At 39.3% G+C, this 21354-nt stretch overlaps 1 protein-coding gene and 4 long non-coding RNA genes across 23 annotated transcripts; all 5 read right to left on the reverse strand.

Annotated features, from left to right (window-relative positions):
• Positions 1-231: 231 nt before the first annotated feature.
• Positions 232-13062, reverse strand: LOC139194003 (putative disease resistance RPP13-like protein 1). Of its 18 annotated transcripts, none has more exons than XM_070818041.1 (9): positions 12863-13041; positions 12046-12133; positions 11863-11915; positions 10587-10897; positions 2328-2396; positions 2092-2238; positions 1169-1962; positions 938-1029; positions 232-808 (listed from the first exon to the last, which is right to left on the reverse strand). In XM_070818041.1, the coding sequence occupies exons 4-6, from the start codon at positions 10751-10753 to the stop codon at positions 2166-2168; spliced, it is 309 nt and encodes a 102-aa protein (XP_070674142.1). In that variant the 5' UTR covers positions 10754-10897; positions 11863-11915; positions 12046-12133; positions 12863-13041; the 3' UTR covers positions 232-808; positions 938-1029; positions 1169-1962; positions 2092-2165. The 18 variants fall into 18 exon arrangements, 17 of the variants coding, with proteins under 17 accessions (XP_070674142.1, XP_070674141.1, XP_070674147.1 ...); XM_070818040.1 differs by having other exon boundaries at positions 10587-10945; XM_070818046.1 differs by having other exon boundaries at positions 2092-2217; positions 10587-11915; positions 12863-13046.
• LOC139194008 (uncharacterized) lies at positions 4206-5477 on the reverse strand. Its single transcript, XR_011578668.1, has 6 exons — positions 5410-5477; positions 5099-5212; positions 4808-4942; positions 4629-4715; positions 4408-4544; positions 4206-4254 (listed from the first exon to the last, which is right to left on the reverse strand). It is a non-coding gene; the product is annotated as an uncharacterized lncRNA (long non-coding RNA).
• A 445-nt stretch (positions 13063-13507) lies between the features above and the next one.
• On the reverse strand, positions 13508-16287 carry LOC139194007 (uncharacterized). 2 transcript variants are annotated; one of them, XR_011578667.1, is made up of 4 exons: positions 16019-16263; positions 15135-15194; positions 14298-14367; positions 13508-13617 (listed from the first exon to the last, which is right to left on the reverse strand). It is a non-coding gene; the product is annotated as an uncharacterized lncRNA (long non-coding RNA). The 2 variants fall into 2 exon arrangements; XR_011578666.1 differs by lacking the exon at positions 13508-13617 and having other exon boundaries at positions 14172-14367; positions 16019-16287.
• A 2009-nt stretch (positions 16288-18296) lies between these two features.
• Positions 18297-18966, reverse strand: LOC108174367 (uncharacterized). Its single transcript, XR_011578669.1, has 3 exons — positions 18798-18966; positions 18548-18658; positions 18297-18465 (listed from the first exon to the last, which is right to left on the reverse strand). It is a non-coding gene; the product is annotated as an uncharacterized lncRNA (long non-coding RNA).
• A 56-nt stretch (positions 18967-19022) lies between these two features.
• LOC139194010 (uncharacterized) lies at positions 19023-21149 on the reverse strand. The gene is made up of 3 exons (XR_011578670.1): positions 21010-21149; positions 20785-20911; positions 19023-19184 (listed from the first exon to the last, which is right to left on the reverse strand). It is a non-coding gene; the product is annotated as an uncharacterized lncRNA (long non-coding RNA).
• Positions 21150-21354: the final 205 nt, after the last annotated feature.

A 21354-nucleotide genomic window follows, 5' to 3' on the forward strand; every position in this document is an offset into this window, starting at 1 on the left:
GAAGTCCACATAAGGTTTGATTACAAAAGTTAAACTTAAAAGCCGCAGACTTGGGTGGCTAGAGCAATGTGCTTACTCTTTTGCACCCAAGTTCAAATCTTCGTTTTCATATCTATAATTTAGATGAATTTAGTATAGATTATCTTATCGTTTTTTTTTTTTAAAATCCTGCTTCATGAATAATTCGATATGATATGTTTAAACGTAAAACTTGAGTGAAACACAGTGAAATGATTAGAAACCATCTTCACCACAAATCTGTAACAGAAACAATTGAAAAGAACAAGTACAAATGTTTATATGAGAGAAGTTGTAAGGACTTGGATTGTGAAGGTCATCTCCACTTTGAAAGTAATAGCTGAAAGTTGGAGGTTCATGCAGATTAAACCATTGGCCATTGACGAACACCTCAAAAGAGGGATGAACAGGGAAACCAGCCCTGCTGAAAATTTTAAGAACAAAATAAAAAAATAAACGGTTCAAAGTTCCGATTTTGTTTTGCCAATGAAAGTTGCAGGAACGTGAACTATATTGCCTCAATCTTTTCCATTCATTTTCTTTGCACACCTCTTGTTCAGAGAAGAACAAATATTTTGGTGATCCTCGGACATGGCGGCAAATCCTCTTCTGGCAGGAATGCAAGACAATCGATGATGCATAGCTGTTGAGCTCCTTCTCCGGGCAGGAATTCCGAGATTGCGTGGTGTTTTGATCCGCAGATTTCAAACTTGATCGTCCAGAGGGTGTGAGCGGAAGAGAGCCGCTGTTGTTTGAGCAATGTCTCCAACAGATCCTCACTTCCCCTGATCTGAAATTCTCCAAGGGAGACATAGCATAGTTCGATTCCACAGTTAAAAAATACCCGATATTATAAATGCAAATATAGACAAGGTAAAATGAAGAAAGAAAAAGAAAAGAAAGGTAAATTATAATTTACAAATCATCAGTGTTCAACCGAGAATCGATATATATCCTTCTGGTGAAATCTGTAGCGTAACAACCAGCCTCCTTGTATAGTAACGCGATGTACTGGCATTCGACCAAACACAGTTAAGTGGTGCTAAATACAGATAAGTGTCAAATTAACTTTGAAGACAATCAATTTTGTTGGAAAATTTGAGGACAATCAATTTAACATAGCAACAGATAAGTGGTACTAAATACGTACCTGGCTTTGTCTTGAGAGTTCAGAGTTGGAGAGAGTGAAATTAAGGCTCATATGGTGATTTCATCATCTATCTTTATGCAAGAAATGCGAGATATGTTCTCCAATCTTTTCCCTTCTTGTTCCGATACCTCTTCTTCAGAGAACCCCAGATGCTCAGATAAGAAAGAGATGCCGGCAAACTGCAAACTCTCTTTTGGCAGGAATTCAAGACTCTCGCAGCTTGAAATTCGTAGCTGTTGAAGAGAAGTGAGGTGCTCAAGTCCCTTTCCATCCAAAGATTTCAGATTTGAAAGTATAGAGATCCAGAGAGTGTGAAGAGTGGCAGGGAGCAGCTGTTCCCTGAGCAACGTCTCCAACAAATCCTTGTTTCCTTGGATCCGAAATTCTCGAAGAGAGGCAAGTTCTTGCAATCCCCACTCCACTGAAGGCCTCATTCTCTCACAATTTTCGATCCAAAATGTTTGTAGGTTGGGAGGCGAACCCCTTGTGCAGGTGACACCAGATATGGAAGATTTTGTATCCACAAATGTTGAAGGGCGGTGAGGGTGTGCATTAGGGCCGGCAACAACTTCAAATTCTTGCATTTGGCTGCACAGTCCTGCCAACAACAACAACAACTTCAATGCAGAATAATGCTTCTCCTTTCGCTACAGTCCTGCCAATGATAGAATGGAATTACTCTCCACTTCCACAGCAGCAGCCTCCAAATCAGCTGCCATCGGCAGCCAACGACGTAGTGTTATGGCCTAAAATGTACGTGGTAGAGAAAAATGAACCCCCGTGTGCACACTTGGCTGCACATGAATCAGAAAAACAAATACTATATATTAAGAGAAACAATGAATGGACCCTTTAGCGACTGGGAAATCCTGCTATGTGCGATAATGTACATGAATCACTACCACGGTTGAGTTGGTACTTACCAAGAAGGTTTCTAAAAATTTGAGAGCCCGCTGCTCCAACTTGCACCATCAAACTTGGGTTGGCGTATCATCGTCTATTTCTCCACGCCACCTTCCTCTAGAGCAGTTAATGAATCAAATGATTGCCTGAACATATAGTGACCAAATCTGCAATGTTCAAATAATTTTTTACTTCGTTTGTTAACTTGCCATGCGAGTCACATGACATCACACAGGCTAAAATATAGAAAACACACCTCTGAGTCCAGATGCAACTTTGAATATTCTCTTGATTGCTCATGAAATCCACAATGGCGAGAAGAATGCTAATATATAGAAAACAAGCCGACAAATACGTTAGTCCCATCGTGTTGTCCTGACTGATTGCATGGTTGAATTACATTGATACATAAAGGAAGAACAAATTACACTCTAGTTTTCAACTACGTACACTGAAATCTGTAGGCGCAGCAGCTAGCCACCAAGTCTAGTTACACTGGCATTCTAGCAAGCGGTGCCAATAAACATATGTATATGCACCTACCACAAGATGACAAAGGCATTGAAAGATGAGTAAGCATTCCGCCATATGAAAACCACAGAAGTATATATATGCACAAGTACCTGAGTGGTTGATGTAAGCAAACATCGTTTTCCCTCTGATACATTCAATCTTTATATAGCTGTTCAAGAGAGCTGAGGTCTGGAGGTCCCTGTCGCAGCAGGAATTGCGAGAGTAGGAGATGTTGAAAGTCCATTTCCGTCCAAAAGATTTCAAACTTGACAGTCCAGAAAATCAGAGCACCATTTGATAATCCTATCTTTACAGGTTTGCTTTCTCGCTGCATCTATGAAACCGATGTATCACACCTACCAGAAGATTAGAGTTATGTCGCAAAAAAGAGAAGTATGAGAAAAGCATCATCAAGGGTTTTATCTCTTGTCATGCAGGAGAATCATAGATATCGACCCCAAGTAGTTCCTTCCCGTCCAAAGATTTCAGATTCCATACATAAGAGATTTTGAGAGCGTGAACAGTGGCAGGGAGCAGCTGTTCATTGAGCAACGTCTCCACCAGATCCTTGTTTCCTTCGATCCAAAATCGTTGAAGAGAGGCAAGTCCTTGCAATCCCCACTCAACTGAAGGCCTCAGTCTCTCACAATTACCGATCCAAAATGATTGGTTGGGAGGCAAACCCCCTTGTGCAAATGACACCACGTTTGGAAGATCGGATATCGACAATTCTTGAAGGGCGGTGAGGGCGTGCGCATCCGGTCCGGCAACAACTTCAAATTCTCGCATTCGTAGACTTCAAAGGAAGTGAGGTTGGGAGTGGGCAATCCCCCCCCCCCCCCCCCCGCGAAAAGAGACAAGATTTGGACATCTCACAATAGACAGGGAGTTGAGATGGCTGAGACTTTCATCTGCTCCTCCTTCAACGGAAAGGGTTTCCAGATTCTCACAATTACTTACAGAAAGATATGAAAGGTTGGGGAAAATGCCCAAAGGGAACGACCTCAGAGAATCACAGCTCTCCCATATCCACAAAGACTGAAGGAAAGTCAATCTGGCCATCATCTCACGTGATAGGAATTCTAATTTCTTGCAATTTTGTATTCGGAGTGACGTCAGCGTGGTGGGCAGACCATTTGTAGGGAACGACAAGAGTGAGGAACATTTATTTAAACCCAGACTTTGAAGACGATTGCTGTTGTGCACCATTCGCGCCAACCAATATATCCCATAAACATAAATATCAAGACTCTGAAGCGACGGTAGCGTCTCCGATTCTAGTAACAATGAGAGACCCGGGCATCTAGTTATTTTCAGTTTTTCAAGAGATCTTTGTAAGGATTCCGTGTTCAGGGTATTGCTGACCCTATTTTCATGTAGAACCTCACACGTATACACGTTAAGTGTTTTCAAGGAAGGAAGATGAGTGCGCAAGTTTCCTTAAGACGAGGAAAGTCTGGACTTTCACCGCCACTTGGACTAGGCAGCCATTCCACCCACTCTGGCATCTCCCGAAACTCTAGCTTCTCTAAACTTTGAAATGGTTGATTTTATTGAGTGATGTGTAGCTAGGAGAGTTTATTGTATGAAATGATCTTGTTATGACAAGTGTCACAATCCTAGAACACGATTAAATAATCATATCTTAACAGGTTTACTCTGTTTGCTCGCTGCATCAATAAAACCGATACATCTGTTAGTTACCATCACATTGTCCTGACTTAGCATATAGTTGAATGAACGTTAAAGAAAAAGACTGATAATTTAAATGCAATATAGATAAGGCAAACTGAAGATAGAAAAAGTGAGAGAAAGTAAATCACAATTTACATCTGATCTGCAATGTTACACCGGTGAAATCTATAGCACAACAACCAGCCTCCTTATCTAGTAACACAATGTACGTACTGGCATCCAAGCAAGCACAGCCATGAGGCAGTGCCACAGAGAACCTATGCACCTGAAGATTAGAGTTACAGTGAAAGATGAGAAAGTTATGCCGCAAACGAGACAAAGTGTGAGAAAACAATCATCCAGGGTTTACCTATTCTCATGCAGGAGAATCATATATATCCACCCCAAGCAGTTCCACGGTATCAGACTACAAATAAGTCAGTCCCCTCGCATTCTCCTGTAACTTCATCAGAATTAGACTCTGAAACTTGAATTTAAGTAGGAATATTGCTGAGAACAATCAATTTAATAATAAATAAATAAAAGTACCTGGTTTTTGTCGTGAGAGTTGAGAACTAGAGAGAGTGAAATGAAAGCTCATATGGTGATTTCATCATCTATTTATAAGCAAGGAATGCGAGCTCTGTTTCTCCAATCTTTCCCCTTCTTGTTCCGATACCTCTTCTTCAGAGAGGGACATATATAGGACACATCTTGTGATACAAGTAATATTGAAGGAATCCTAACTAAACTAGGAAAAACAACTATATTCCTAATCAGATAGTTATTCTCCTAATTTTTTAGGGTTGACTTACGCCAACAAAGAAGAGGTAATGTTACCTTTTATGCTGGCCCCTTGCTTGTTAAAGGAGCAATTTTTCTAGTTGCAAATTTCCAAAGTCTATTTGTGAACAGCTTCTTGAGCGGACGACACCCTTTCAATGCAAAATGTAGCTGAAACGATTAATTATCGTAATGTTTGAATTTATTTCAGTCACTTTTTACTCCGAAAACAGGACAGAGTATGTATCGATTCTAAACCTTAACAAAAGGAATAAGTGGTGTTGATTCCAAGTGGTGATGCTTCATGATTCTAAAACTTATTATGTAGTATCAATCGGTTCATCAAATTCAAAGGTTTGTGATCTTACCACACTTCCTTGAATGCAGTGCAGGGGTTCACCTACCTCTTGCTCTGATTCAATTCCGTTTAGTCCAGGATCCATTTTTTACTTCAGTACTCTAATCTTTCTCTTTCTCTTCATTTCGACAGCACTATCCCATTTTCCTGCACCATCATAGAGGTTCAACAAGATGTTAGTTGCACTATCTTGTGAGTTAAACTTAAACCTGCTCTGCTGCACGAGCTTAGTAACGCTCTCCACAATCCAAGATCATTTCCATTAAACGGTTAACTGATAACAAGTTCCTCTGCTGCATCCAACAATCAACTTGACAAACTAACCATGCAAGAGTAGTGCTTAGGCCTAGGAATCTGATTCTGATTCAACCTCATTTCAGTTCATCCTCAATTCAATTCCTCACAATCTGATTAAGGATTAGTAAACGAGCCATTCTATGTATTCTACTCCAATTCCAAAAGCTCTATCTTCAACTTCCTGTAAAAAAAAATTAAGAAACTTTTGGGCATGACTTCAACTCTATGTAGCACTTAATGTTACCAGTGTATTAGTCGTTAGATTTAATTTTCACAATTATTACATTTTATATTTCCTATTCTGATTATTTATTTTCTGTAACACTCAGTACTTGTGATATTGTTGATGGAAGTGAAGCGAAAACAAAAGTGGGGGAGTGCTGGAGCAAGGGAACCAGTTATTACAGTGGCCGAATAACAAGATCCAGAAGTTCATCCCAGAACCCAAATGACGTTAACAATTATCCGAAGGGTGATGGCTGTACAATCCATCTTTCCACTGGAAAGTCAACACAACCACCTCAGCCTTTAAGTACCAGGTCACAAGCTGTGCATGGTACTGAAAAAATAGCGAAAGACGCTATCACCAATATATCTGGTCAAAGAATTAATCAGTCAACATCTTCTTCATCTAACAAGTCTCATGATTCACAGAGAACTCAAATATCTGCTGGAAGGTCTGTTCCAATTCAATGTGATATAGACCTGTGTGCAGAGAATTCAACAGATTCTTCAGACAAGGAAAATGATGCAGATCACTATGCTGGTAGAAAGACAAGTGCAGAAACTAATTGTACTACTGAAGGAATGTCAAAACCGGTCAATTCACAGGCTTTGGTTCACAGGGGTACACAGTCCAGATCCGCCTGCTTCAAGCAAGCATTTGTCTGAAAAAATGACACAGAGGGGTACACAGTACAAAGAGGTACCTTGTACTCAAACCTGTGAATTTGTTAAAGCTGCATCTCGTGGAGAAACAGAAATTGATCCTGATGTATCTGTTGAAGGTTCTGGATCAAAATTGGATGGTACCGGGGTTAGAGTTGGAATGGAAGTTTTAGCCTCAAGGCAGCCTGCTGATTGTAATGTGCTTGTGAATCCCAAGCAACTTAATTTTGATGATGTGGAAGAATCCTGTAGGAATGGAAGTTATACTCCTGCTTTTAATGAGGGAATGCAGGGAAGATCGTCAGAGAAAAGGTCTATTTCCTTGATGGACGCTGATGATATACAGGAAGAAGGAAAGACTGTCAATTATCAAGAAAATCATAACTCGTCCCTGCCAATGAATTTTCTTGGGGATCTGGAAGTTTCAGTCAAAGGGAAGGACCTCCAGAGTGGTCTATCTGAATCTCCTGCAGAGGAGGATAGAAGTGTCTTGAATGGAAATGCTGTCTCATCAGTAAAGGAGACATCTGATGTTCATAATGATGCAGTTGCTAATACGTTGCTAGAGAGTGGCAATAGAGACTCTTGGTGTGTAACAACCCCTCCCAGTTAACTGTTTTACGGACTTTGAATCATGAGGGCAGAAATGTAATTTCATGGAATTGGGAGTTTTGTTTTGAAATGGTTGTTTTAGTTTTTAAATGGTGTGCCCAAGGTGGGGCCCACCCCTGTTTTGTCCCCCCGGCCTCTTCCCTTCGCTGCCACGTGGCAGCCTCCCCGAGCTCTTCCTCAACTCTCTCTTCTCTCAGTTCACTCACTCTCGCACTCTCGAATCTCTCTCAGAGCTCACTCTCTCCCTTTCCCCTTCCCGATCGACACCCACACACCCAGACACCCCCACACCCAAGGAGAATCACCGACGACGACACCACCATACTCACCACTGTGATAACACACACACACTCTCTCTCTCTCCCCCCTCGCCTCTGTGGAACAATGAGAATCTCCGGCGAACCCGTGGGTTTCGAGCAAGAATTTGACCACCTCTGACCACTTCACAGTGTGAGACAGGTACCAAACGCTCCCTTTCGTCTTTATCTACTTTTTCATACCTATATTGTAGCCTAGGGTTGAGTTTCGACGCAACCTAGCTCGGGAGGCTCTGGCCTTCTCTCCCCAATGAGAAACAGGCCTTCAAGCCCAAACCCACAGAGCCAAGATCTTTGGGCCAAGAAGCTTAGGGCCTTTGGTCCATTGAAACAAAAACCCAAAATCCTTTTGAAATTAGGCCTTCGGGTCGAGTGGCATGGACCCTTGGCCCAATCCTTGGGCTGGGCCTTAAGCCCAAAACCCAAAACCCAAAACCCAATGACCTTAAACCTTTTTTCCTTGGGCCGGGCTCTAAGCCCAAAACCCTAAACCCAAACCTATTGGACCCAAGCCCAAGAACCTTAGGCCCAACCGTAAGCCCTAAACTTGGTTAACCTGGTTAACCCAACCCAGACCATTGACTTTGACCAGACCTGGTCAATGGTTAACGTGGACTTTGACTTTGACTGATCAACGTTGACTTAAAATTTTTTTTTCAGGTTTCTGTTCAGAACCCTTCCTAGGCTAATTTCGACGTCCTGGATCCGTTTCCAACATCCATTTTCCCAAGTTCAATCATTTGACTGTAGTTTTATTAATTGGACCTTTATGTGCTTAGGTGCATATATTGTGGCGTTTCCATATTTGCTAGCTTGCGCAGCTTTTCGACGGCGAAGTACTGTGAGTGAACTCTTTCTAAAATGCATGTTTTAATAGTATAAATGTATACATGAAAAACATAATTTAATGACTATGTTCGCTTTGAATTTTTAATTATCATGATATACTGAAAATATTTTGAAATACAATATTTTATCATACTTATGTTCTTTGTAGTATATATGATGGATGACTATATACTATTTATGAACATGTTTTTACACTTCTTTATAGTATATATGATGGATGACTCAAATGGCATGAAGGCATCAACTGCTCCAATGGCTCAAAGTCCTCGCCCGCACGAGCTAAAACTGCACAAGGCATTAAAAGCTCTAATGGCTCAAAGTCCTCATCTGCATGAGCTAAAACTGCACAAGGCATTAAAAGCTCTAATGGTTTAAAGTCCTCGCCCGCAACGCTCCAATGGCTTAAAATCTTTGCATGCACGAGCTGAAACTGCACAAAGCATCAAACCCCAACAAAACACATAAAGAACTACGAGTGATTTGATCCCTCAACAAGAGTACGTAGGCAATCTATGGCTCTACCTAAACGCAGTCACAAAATCAAATAAACACCCAAGTTACGATTTATTCATATTAGAATCAAAGGGTATTCCTTTCCCAAATGAAGGGTTGTAATTAATAGACGCATAGCCTAGAATGAGTCGAACTTGAATTAATAAAAAATTGAACGAGGGTGAAACTGTGTCGAGTGAATTATTTATTTACATATTGTGTACAATTTTTTTTGCTCAACAGGTGAATTTCAAAGACTATAAGTAAAACCGAGTTTTCTGTCTTTAGTTTTCTTTCATTACTTTTTTTATATCCATTTTCTAACATGCCATTACATAATCTGATTGTGTGCTCATCTCTTTTTAATTGTATTATTGTATCAGGCAAAGAAAACCACATTTATGGCAAGGACTTTATGCAGGGCGGGTAGGGAACCACCAATATTTTGGTGGTTCTGCCAAATGCCTTAATTGTTGCTGGAGATTCAAGAGTTACAGCATATTCCGGCAAAAGTAATATTTCTTTATCTTTAACTAACAAATTGATTATGATTTAACTATGTTTATAGTATATGTAGTATATTAATTGGTTCTAATTTATGTATACAGTTAGACCTGAAGAAAAGAAAGTTAAACGAATTTCTAAGAATCCTCCAACACGAGCAACATGGTGTCATGATCAATGTGATGCGCATCAGATGTTAGGACATATATTCACAAGGAAGATATTAGAGTCCATTAGGAGAGAGCAATGCTTCTTTCCTTGCTTGGAAATTCGCCTATTTTTCCCTCTTCCACTTCACAGGTTTGACTACGTTCATATTGATCATGACACCATGTTGCTCGTGTTGAAGGATTCTTAGAAATGCATTTAACTTTCTTTTCTTCGGGTCTAACTGTATACATAAATTAGAACCAATTAATATACTACATATACTATAAACATAGTCAAATAATAATCAATTTGGTAGTTAAAGATAAAGAAATATTACTTTCGCCGGAATATGCTGTAACTCTTGAATCTCTAGCAACAATTAAGGCATCTGGTAGAACCAACAAAATATTGTTGGTTCCCCGCCTGCTCTGCATAAAGTCCTTGCCATAAATGTGGTTTTCTTTGCCTGATACAATAATACAATTAAAAAGAGATGAGCACACAATCAGATTATGTAATGGCATGTTAGAAAATGGACATAAAAATAGTAATGAAAGAAAACTAAAGACAGAAAACTTGGTTTTACTTACAGTCTTTGAGATTTTCTGTTTAATTGTTCTCGTCAAATTGCTTGTCTACTTTTATTTGGTCTTTTATAATGTATAAGATTGTGTTTGATAGGGTGAATATACTAATGAACTGAACGTAGTCAAACCTCCTGATACAAGTCCCTGTGAAGTGGAAGAGGGAAAAATAGGCGAATTTCAAAGCAAGAAAAGAAGCATTGCTCTCTCCTAAGAGGGAAAATTACCGACTATAGGGACTACAGAAAAATTACTGCTACTTTCATTGTTTTTAACTTTTCTTTATCTTTATCCCTACCATAGGGACATAATCCTTCTTCAACTACATAAGTTGTGGGAGTTCTTTGTGAAACCTTGAGCCCAATACCTTCTCTAAGACCAAGGTGATTTCGCTGTTTTGCAAGGTGTTCTAACCTCTGAAATAACTCCTCTATCCTACCATTCATGCCATTGTAATTAAAAGGAATATGAGAGGTAGAGAGGAAATTGCACACCTGGGTGTGCTTAATCTGATCTGCCGACGCAAAGCTTCAATATCCATCTCATCCACCAAGTCCTTGGTATCGAACACAGCATCTTTGAGCTCGTCAAGCCACATCCCCACAGCAGGGTTGATAATCTGCTTCTCTTCTGCATCGTTGAGCACTGCGTGGAGGGTCATCAACGTCACCTTTAGCTTGTCCACGAGTGAATGGTTGAGTCTTCTTGCCGGAAGAAGTTCATGAACTCTCCGGAGGCAATCTTGTTGCACAGCACCTGGATGGAACCGAAGAGCAAAGCCTCTCCAACCAAAGCCATTTTCTCTCTTCGTGGCCAAAGGACTAATTTTGATCAGGTATTTGAAGTTGGGAAACTTAAAATTGTTCTTGGCAAAGGGTGTTAAGATTACTTCATGACTGGTGAGATGACTTGATAATTTTTTGTCAATAATGCAGTGGACCACACACAGCAAACATAGTAAAAAAGAATCATGCAATATATTTGGATATCAACATTTTTCCATATGATATGATCACGTGGCCCCTACCCATCCTCTTGTCACCATCCTCCACCATCCTTTTGTAATTATTTCTACTCTAATTCCAAAGCATCTTCGTGTGAAAATAAAGTAAGAGAGTTTCGGGATAACCTCAATATTATGTATCATTTAATGTACTGTATTAATAATTGGACTCAATTTCTACAATTATTATTTACTTTTTATATTTTCAAGCTCAACCTCTTATTTTCTACAACACTCAATACCACGTGCTACGGATATTTTTTTTTTGAAAAGTTTCTTACTTTTTCTTGCTTTTCCTATATTTTCAACATTTATGGGACCATTCGTGTTCAGGATTTGGTTTGCATATATATTCAACATTCATGGGACCATTCTTGCTTTGCCTATATTTTCTTGGGTTAGCCAATTTTGAGTCAAGGTTTACATGTTTTTGCACAAAACTATTAAGCAAACACTCTAGTTGCATACTTATATTGTCAAATTATCGAATTTGATACTACAAAATTATACAAAAGTATACGTTATCGCTCTTTAATTCAGATTAACAGTGCGCTCCCTCTTCTGCATATAAATTTAGGGCTGGTTCGGTATGGAATACCGAACCGAAATCCTTGTCCCAATTCCCAAACCGAAGTTTTCGGAAATCCCAATTTCAAGACCGATCCCAAACCAAAATTTCGAGAATCCCGAAATAGTTTGGGCTTTTGGGCATGTGAGGAAACAATGAAGATAAAGAGAATTAAAGAGAATGAAGATAAAGTACTAACCTTAACTCGTAAACCTTAAGTACTCAAAAGGTCTTCCTAATCCAATCAAACGGCTGCAAAACAAAATTACAAAATATTAGACTTAACTGTTATTAATAACTTATAAAGGCAAAATAACAATGATGCAAACATAGGCTCTGGGAAAGTGCAAAAAAACAGTGGCTAACGATTTTAATTCTTTACCTTTACAGGATTATGATCATCTGCTAATGATTGTAATTCTTTCACACAGAGCAAATTAAAACAAATCTCCAATTGTGCTACTCAGTACCTAAAACAGTATAGCACGATTTTGAAATTATAAACTGATTAAAGTTTCAGCAACAAGCAGATTACTCAATCAGAAAACACATTCATCAGGATTTGAACCCATGGGAATCGGCTGTAATTAATAATTATCAATAATTAAAAGTAATGAACCAGAAATTCTAGCAAAAATAATTCGCAATGGCAGAAATACAGTAAAATCTGCATTCCAATCAAACAGAGGGCATGGAAAATCGAAGTGTGGATGGGAATTTACAGACCTGGACGAGCCAAACTAAATTTCAGGCCTAACTAGTAACTACATCATTATTCAGACACAATCCAAAACAATACTGCTATGTTATATATTCTAAACAAAATTAGCTTACTGTAACTCAACCATTGAAGCCCACCAATCCCCCTATAATCCAAAACAACACTTCTCTCCGTGCTTGGCAATTGCAGCCAATCCATCCCCCTATAATTCGTGCAGGTCCTATTTCCCCATCCCCTATAATTTTATTCTACAAATTCGTGCACCCACCCTCCCAAAGACCTGCAGGTCCTGCACTGCACCCACCCTAAACCGGAACCCATCCAACCTGAAACCCTCCCAAAAACCTGCACCCATCCTAATCCGAAACCCACAGTCCTCAAACCCTCACACATTCGACAAAATGCTCGGAAATCAAGTTAATCAACATGAAAACCCTAAACCCTAAAGAAAAACCCAGTGAAAATCAGAAACCCTTACCTGGATTTTGGGTCTCGATTCGTGTCGGATTCACATCTTCCTGCGTCTGTGTGTGTGGCCGGATGAGCGCCGTTGAAGTGGACGGAGGAGCGGCGTTCGAACTGGACGGGCTTGACGGAGGACGGGAAGAGCGCTGGAGCGCCGTTCGACCTTTGTTCTTCGAGAGAGTGAGAGTGAGTGAGAGATTGAGAGAGAGAGAGGGAATTAACTTACAATGGACGGTAGGATTTAATCTTAACCAATCTAACGGCCCAAGTAATTTCTAATTATAAATTAAAAAAAAAAATAATATATATATATATATATATATATTCGGTTCGGTTCAAGGTGACCGAACAATTTCAAAGATAAGGCCGAATCCCAAACCAAAACTTTCAGGATAGTTCGGTTTCGGGAAATGCTGTTCGGGAATTTTTCGGTCAAAATTTGGGAAGGGTTCGGGACGGTTTGGGATTTTCAAGAAAAAATTTCATCCCTATAAATTTGAATCACTATTCTTATCCCTATAATTTAGATGAGTTTATTATAAATTATCTTATCGTTTGTTAAAAAATCCATTTCATAAATAAGTAGATGTGATATGCTTAAACACAAATATGTAACAAAAACAATGGAAAAGAATAAGTACAAAAACGGAATCGTTACCTTTTTATCTTTAAGGTAAAATAGAGCATTAAGATGGTCAATCTCACTATGCTGCAGAGAAACGATTCCTTTATAAAAAAGGTTCTGATTACGGCCGTCAACGTCACCTTCTACGAATTCAACATCAAGAACAATCAATGGGTTCGTTTCCCGAATCATAACTTCCAATTCTCCATTTGGTTGCCCAAAAAAAACAAACCACAATTAAATCTTCAAACAATGGAAATTTGAAGCATAAAGTGCGAACAAATAGGTGGAAATGTGACACAGATGTTAGCAAACTTTATGGTCTTCAATCTTGATAATTTATGCACACATTGGAATCCAAACTTCATATATTCGCTTATATTTGTTGATCTCTTGGCACAACTATACTAAATTGTTTGGTATTAGTCATTTTTTTCATTCATATTTCAATTTTGTAAGTAGAAAAAGTATCTTTGTAAATGAAGATATCAAAAATAAAATAAAAATTTGTAAATTGCGCCAAGCACATGTAATTATAAATTTGTAAGTCAAAGTGTAGCACGTCTGATTAAAGATATCTAATCAATGTTGACACGCCCCGACCCTGATATTCCCCGAATACCAGGATAGACACGTGCTGGCCGACACCCGAGGGTGACGAAAGCCATTAATTGATACAAAAGCTAAGAATAAGAAATAAATAAGGGTTATGAATTTAAAAACAATGAGTTAATAATTTAGGAACGTGTTCAGAACATACAACTAAACCTAATCACTAAAAAGAATTGAGATAAAATTGAATGAATAAAGAAGTGGGTCCTACATCGAGAGGACTCAAATATGCTGCTGTGGAAGTGTCTTGACGTCGGAATTATGTGCCTTGATTCTAAGTCCTGAATGAGGGCGCAAAACAAAGGTGAGTGGACCAAGTTTATATATATAATAATAATAAAATAGTTATCAACATACTAACCCCCAAAGTTTATATATAATGAAAACTACTAGCATAATAAGTGATGGATTTAATAAAAATCCTAGCATGCCAAATATCTCAAAAATCACATCGCGGAAACACATCGCAGAAATCAAAACAGTAAACGCATCATAAATCGTTTCGTAAACGCGGTGTGCTGCTAGAAAGATCACCGAATAAATATAACTCCCGGCCCAATACCTGCACCTCAGTCTCTGTGCCTGTAGCCAGAGATAACTCCCTCCCGGCCCAATGCCTGTCACCGTGTCCCTTAGCCTTTCGCTAGGGATTATTTCTCCCGGCCTAATTGCTAACACCAGATCCTCGCCCCAGGCGGCATAGTGTCCACTAGGTACGCACAAATAGTTACGTCTCTCATAAATAACCACTTCATAGCATAGGTTACCGATCATCGTCTACACTATAAAGAGGGGTTCAAAAACATGTTCTAGCATCCTATCGTCATCTATCAGATAGTCTACCAGTTCATGGTTTTAATAGAAAATACGATATATTAAAATATAGCTCAATATAGGCTAACAATTAATTCCTCACCAAAACACGAGACGATAATCAATATATTAAATCAACAAGCTTCACATAAATCAAATCATAAATCCGTAGGCATGCTAATCATTTATGCAATTAAATTATTAAATCATGTAATTTTAGAAAGGGTCCACTCACAGTACTTAGTTGCCAAAAGCCGCGCCATTAGTGAAGACGGAAACGTCACAATAATTGCCCCTAAGCACATAAATAACACATTTAGTCAAACTCTACTTAAACGATTGAATTTGGGAAAACGGACGTTGGAAACGGATTCAGAATGTCAAAATTAGCTTAAGAGGAATTTTGAGCAAAAACCCGAAAAGTCAACCCTAAAGTCAACGTTGACCGGGGGTCAATGGTCATATTAGGTCTAACAGATTTTAGGCTTGAATCCGGATTAGGGTTTAGGTTAAATAGGAATAGGATCTATTGGGTTTGGAATTCTAAGGTTTTGGGTTAAAAGGGTTTATAGGGTGAAAAAGGGTAGTTTGGGCTTAAGCCCAAACTCACACACAACACACACACACACTCACACACTACACAAACCCTAAAACACACACACACACACGGGCTGCACTAGGGCAGCCCTCATAACACTTCACAAAGGCCCTAAGGCCTTATTAAAGGACATGGCTTTAAGCTCTTTAAAGGATACCGGCCCAAGGCCCTTCAAAATAAGGCCCGAGGCCTTTGGGTTTGGTGGGTCGCCGGACTCAATGGGAGAGAAAATCGGAATTTCGACCGGAAAACCACCTAACTTTAAACGGCTATAACTTTGCCACTACTCAACGAAATCAAGCGAGACAAAAACGAAAGTTGTAGCCCTTGAAGAGACGAAGAGAATGGTGCATCACACGACATCTAACTCGCCGTGGTTTGACTGGAAAATTCCTCGAAAGCCGTCGGGCTTGCCGGAAACTGGGTAAGATTCAAATGCGTATAACTTCTTTAATACTCAACGAAATTGAGTGAAATAAAAAGGAAAGTTGTAGTTCTCAGAGATACGAAGAGATTGATACCTTGCACGCCGGCCAACGCGCCGTGATTTGGCCGGAAATGGCCTCGAAAGGGGCGGTGCTCGCCGGAGCTCGTGTACGGGGCTTCGTGGTTCGACTTCCAAGATGCCAAGACTATGGTTAAGTTCGTAGCGACGAGATAAAGACAATGGTTTGTTGGTAAGAAAAACTCTCGGAGGGGTTGAGATAGAGAGAGCCGAGAGTGAGGGAGAGAGTTGCGGGAAAGGTGAGGGAGAAGAGAGAGAACTGAGAGAAGAGAGAGAGACCAAAAAACATAAAATAAAACAAGGTGGGCCCCCCGGGCTCACCAATTAAGGTTTTTAAACAATTTTTAAATAAAAATGGGGTTGGGGTGTTTCAAATGTACCACTGTTAGCACACTTGATTAAAGGCCTCTAATCCATGTACCAATTGTTAACAATGATAAATAACTAACGCAACACATTTTAGGGGCGGGTAGCGCTTGTGATTAAAAAAATGCCTAACGTGCATGCAAAGAGGCTAGTTTAGAGTAAATAAAGAAGACTGTACATACGCAAATGTGGGATAAGTTAAGGATGGATATGGGGCAGGCTAGACTCAAAATTGAAGCAGACGGACCGGACCCATTTGTAAATGAAATATTGCAGGGCAGGGCGGGTCTTGTTAGTTGAGAAATGAAACCGAACTTAACCTGGCTCGTTTGAATCAACCGGTTCCTACATGTTCACGGGTCCTTTTTATATATATAATGTTTGTTAATAAATTATGACAGTTGTGCTTGAAGTAAAAGCTGGTGTGCTTGAACAAAATAGCTGTTGTGCTCTAAGTCAAAGCACAATAAATTATAATGGAGTAGCTTACCATCACTTTTCAATTTTCATAAGTTCCAAGTGAGCCGAAGGCTAAGGCAAACAGTCAGCCAAAATGCCCAACTGAAAATATAGAAAAGAAAGTACACAAACAACAAGTTAGGCTATCTCTAACCGAGGACTGGTCAGATGACTCGTTTTAGCCATCTGGCCCTCCAAGATATTAATATTTTAAGGTTATCTTCAACCGAGGGCTGGCCAGAGGGCTCGTTTTAGCCCTCTAGCCCTCCAAGATATTAAGGCCATCTCCAACCGAAGGCTGGCCAGAAGGCTCGTTTTAGTCCTCTGGCCCTCCAAGATATTAATATTTTAATGAACAATACATGGCCATATTTGCATCAATCTCCAACCAAGGGTCAAAGGGCCGGATGGCTCATTTTAGCCATGTCACAAAAAACCTACTCCTCAGTTGGAGACGGTTTTCGAGCTAATTTTGGCCATCTGGACAGACTTTCTCCAACCGAGGGCTGGCCAGAGGGCTCGTTTTAACCCTCTGGCCCTCCAAGATATTAATATTTTAATGAACAGTACATGATCATATTTGCCTCCATCTCCAACTGAGGGCTAAAGGGCCATAGGGCTCGTTTTAGCCATGTCACAAAAAACCGTCTCCAACCGAATGCGGTCGGAGGAGGCCGAAACGCCTCTATGAGTCTTTCTAGCCCCTGAATAGGTGGACATGGCTAAGCCATTAGCTAGTCTCCTTTTTAATAAGATAAAAAAATATATATATATATACACACACACACATTTGCTACACCAACTACTATAGATAAGTCCACATTAGGTTAGATTACAAAATTTAAACCTAAAAGCCACAGACTTGGGTGGCTAGAGTAGTGTGGTTCGAATCTTTGTTTTCATATCCATAATTTAGATGAATTTAGTGTGGATCATTTTATCGTTTTTTCATAAATCCCACTTAACGAATAATTCAATGTGATATGTTTAAATGCAAAACTTGAGCGAAACACAGTGAAATGATTAGAAACTATCTCCACCACAAATCTGTAACAAAAACAATGGAAAAGAACAAGTACAAATGTTTACATGAGAGAATTTGTAAGGACTTGGATTGTGAGGGTCATCTCCACTTTGAAAGTAATAGCTGAAAGTTGGAGGTTCATGCAGATTAAACCATTCGCCATTGATGAACACCTCAAAAGAGGGAAACCAGCCCTGCTGAAAGTTTTAAGCACAAAATTAAAAAATAAACAGTTCAAAGATCCGACTTTGATTTGCATCTTGATTTGCATCAATAAAAGTTGCAACGAATGCGAACTATATTGCCTCAATCTTTTCAATTCATATTCTTTGCACACCTCTTGTTCAGAGAAGAACAAACTTTTTGGTGATAGATGGCGGGAAATCCTCTTCTGGCAGGAATGCAAGACAATCGATGATGCATAGCTGAGCTGAGGTCCTTCTCCGGGCAGGAATTCCGAGAGTGCGTGGTGTTTTGATCCACAGATTTCAAACTTGATCGTCCAGACGGTGTGAGTGGAAGAGAGCCGCTGTTGTTTGAGCAATGTCTCCAACAGATCCTCACGTCCCCTGATCTGAAATTCTCCAAGGGAGACATAGCACAGCTCGATTCCACTGTTAAAAAATACCCGATATTATAAATGCTAATATAGACAAGGCAAAATGTAAAAAGCAAAAGAAAAGGAAGGTAAATTACAATTTACAAATCATCAGTGTTCAACCGAGAATCGATATTTATCCTTCTGGTGAAATCTGTAGCGGAACAACTAGCCTCCTTGTCAGCCTCCTTGTATGGTAACGCAATGTACTGGCATTCATCCAAACACAGTTAAGTGGTGCTAAATACAGATAAGTGTCAAATTAACTTTGAAGACAATCAATTCTGTTGGAAAATTTGAGGTCAATCAATTTAACATAGCTACAGATAAGTGGTACTAAATACGTACCATGCTTTGTCTTGAGAGTTGAGAGTTAGAGTGAAATGAAGGCTCATATGGTGATTTCATCATCTATCTTTATGCAAGGAATACGAGATATGTTTCTCCAATCTTTTCCCTTCTTGTTCCGATACCTCTTCTTCAGGAAGGACAACCCCAGATGCTCAGATAAGAAAGAGATGTCGGGAAACCCTCTTTCGGCAAGAATTCAAGACTCTCGCAGCTCAAAATTCGTAGCTGTTGAAGAGAAGTGAGGTGCTCGAGTTCCTTTCCGTCCAAAGATTTCAGATTCCATACATAAGAGATCCAGAGAGTGGAGAATGGCAAAGAGCAGGTGTTCATTGAGCAACGTCTCCAGCAGATCCTTGTTTCCTTCGATCTGAAATTAATTGGCTCCTGTAGGAAGATTTCGTATTAACCACCCAACATAAAATGAACTTAAAGGTAGTCATTACAGAACAAAGCACACAATGGTTCATGAGCAAACTTAAAAGTAATCATTACAAGTTATGACTATTACTAAGATTAAAGTTTTTTAGGGTGTCAAAGATTCGCCTCATCAAAATCTTGTGGGAGATTTCAACCCAGTTGAAGAAAAAAGTGTACCACACACCAACAAATACAAGTTATGACTATCTAGCTTGTATTAATTAAAAGATAGAGTGGAATTACTCTCCACTTCCACAGCTGCAGCCGCCAAATCAGCCGCCATCGGCAGCCAATGACGCAGTGTTCTGGCCTAAAACGTATGTGGTAGAGAAAAATGAAACCCCACGCGAGCACTTGCTGCAATGCAGCAACAAAGTGTGGCTGCATACGAATCAGAAAAACAAATACTATATATTAAAAGAAACAATGAATGGACCCCTTAGTGACTGTGAAATCCTGCTTTGTGCGATAATGTACATGACGCACTTCCACGGTTGAGTTGCTACTTACCAAGAAGGTTTCTAAATTTGAGAGTCCATTGCTCCTGTTAGAGTAAATGTAGAATTATGGAGAATAATCCGAATAATGACTTTGAGGTACGACTTGAATCGTTTCCTTAAAATGTTATTTGCCCCTCACTCGAATGAGTTTGCTAAAGGGTTCTTGGCAAATCACTTCCAGGATACAACAAAGTATGGAATATTCGATTAGCAAAACCGAATTATATTCCCTTAGAAATAACTAGAAAGAAATTGTATGAATGTGATGTAGAGAGAAAAGAGAGCAAAGAAATTATGTAGACAACAAATTTCTGAATGATTCTTTTCTACTAATGTCACCACTATATATAGAGAGAATTACACCATTTAGACACATCCTTTGATTTGAGTATGTCTTTTCACCATGAGATACAACACATTGCAGCATTATGTCCAATGGACATATCTGATACAAACACTAATTACCCAAAGGTCATATATGTTGTAAAACATGCAGCAACCGTTGGGTATTAGCAAAAAGGTTGCAATGCTAATTTGAAAAGATATAATTGTTGGGTCAATGACCCAACTTTCCGTCAAACAGCCTCATATATATATATTATTTTTTAAATATTCAACAGCTCCAACTTTCACCATCAAACTTGGGTTAAGGCGTATCATTGTCAATTTCTCCGCGGCATCTTCCTCTAGAGCGGTTAACGAATCAAATGATTGCCTGCATATAAAGTAAGCAAATCTGCAATGTTAAAAAAAAATTTGCTTCGTTTGTTATCTTGCGATGCCAGTCACACGACATCACACACGCTAATATAAAGAAAACATTGCATATTCTCTTGATTGCTCATGAAATCCACAATGGTGAGAAGAATGCTATAACCTCTCAGTTCCCTTGATCACTACCAGGAGATAAGATGTTCATTGGCGGCAACAATAGACACAATTTTGTTTAAGGTATGTGACATATATATATATATATATATATATATATATATATATATACTTCTTTAAGGAGAGTATGTGGATGCAGAGTTTTGATGAAAATGTAGGAAAAGAACGCAGAGCTTTACCTTCACACGCTTTCTACCGTTTCATTATAAATCGAACTGTGAAAAGCATGTTTTCTCTCAAATCCATTTCAATAGGATGCCAACTCAACCACTTTCCATTTTCATACCTCAGCTTAACAAGATACTCCTAAATTCAAAGATGAAGAAATTATTATTGATACATTTATCTTAGAAAACAAGCGAATGCAACTTAAAGCAAAAGAGAGTGGTGGAACGCTCAATTACCGCTCATCCGCAGAGCTCAACATAAGAATTATAATTCTTGTGACATCCATTGCACACCAGCCAACCACTTATTCAAGTAATATCATTTACTGGAATACCAACAAACACAAGCATGACGACACTGCTACAAGGAACAAGCGCTCTGTTCGACCACTTTGTCTGTACAAAAGCACATCTGCACCCATTCGAAGATAAGAATGACATCAAGAGAAGATGAAAAGACATGTCTCCCATACTCAAACTATAAATAGTATTAGAAGAAAAAAACATCATTCCAGGGATTACCTCGCCGATTAAAGGAGAATTATATTCATGCCAGATAACTGGAGCTAGCACCATTCAAGG

Source organism: Malus domestica, chromosome 03, assembly GCF_042453785.1.
Source record: "Malus domestica chromosome 03, GDT2T_hap1".
NCBI lineage: Eukaryota > Viridiplantae > Streptophyta > Magnoliopsida > Rosales > Rosaceae > Malus > Malus domestica.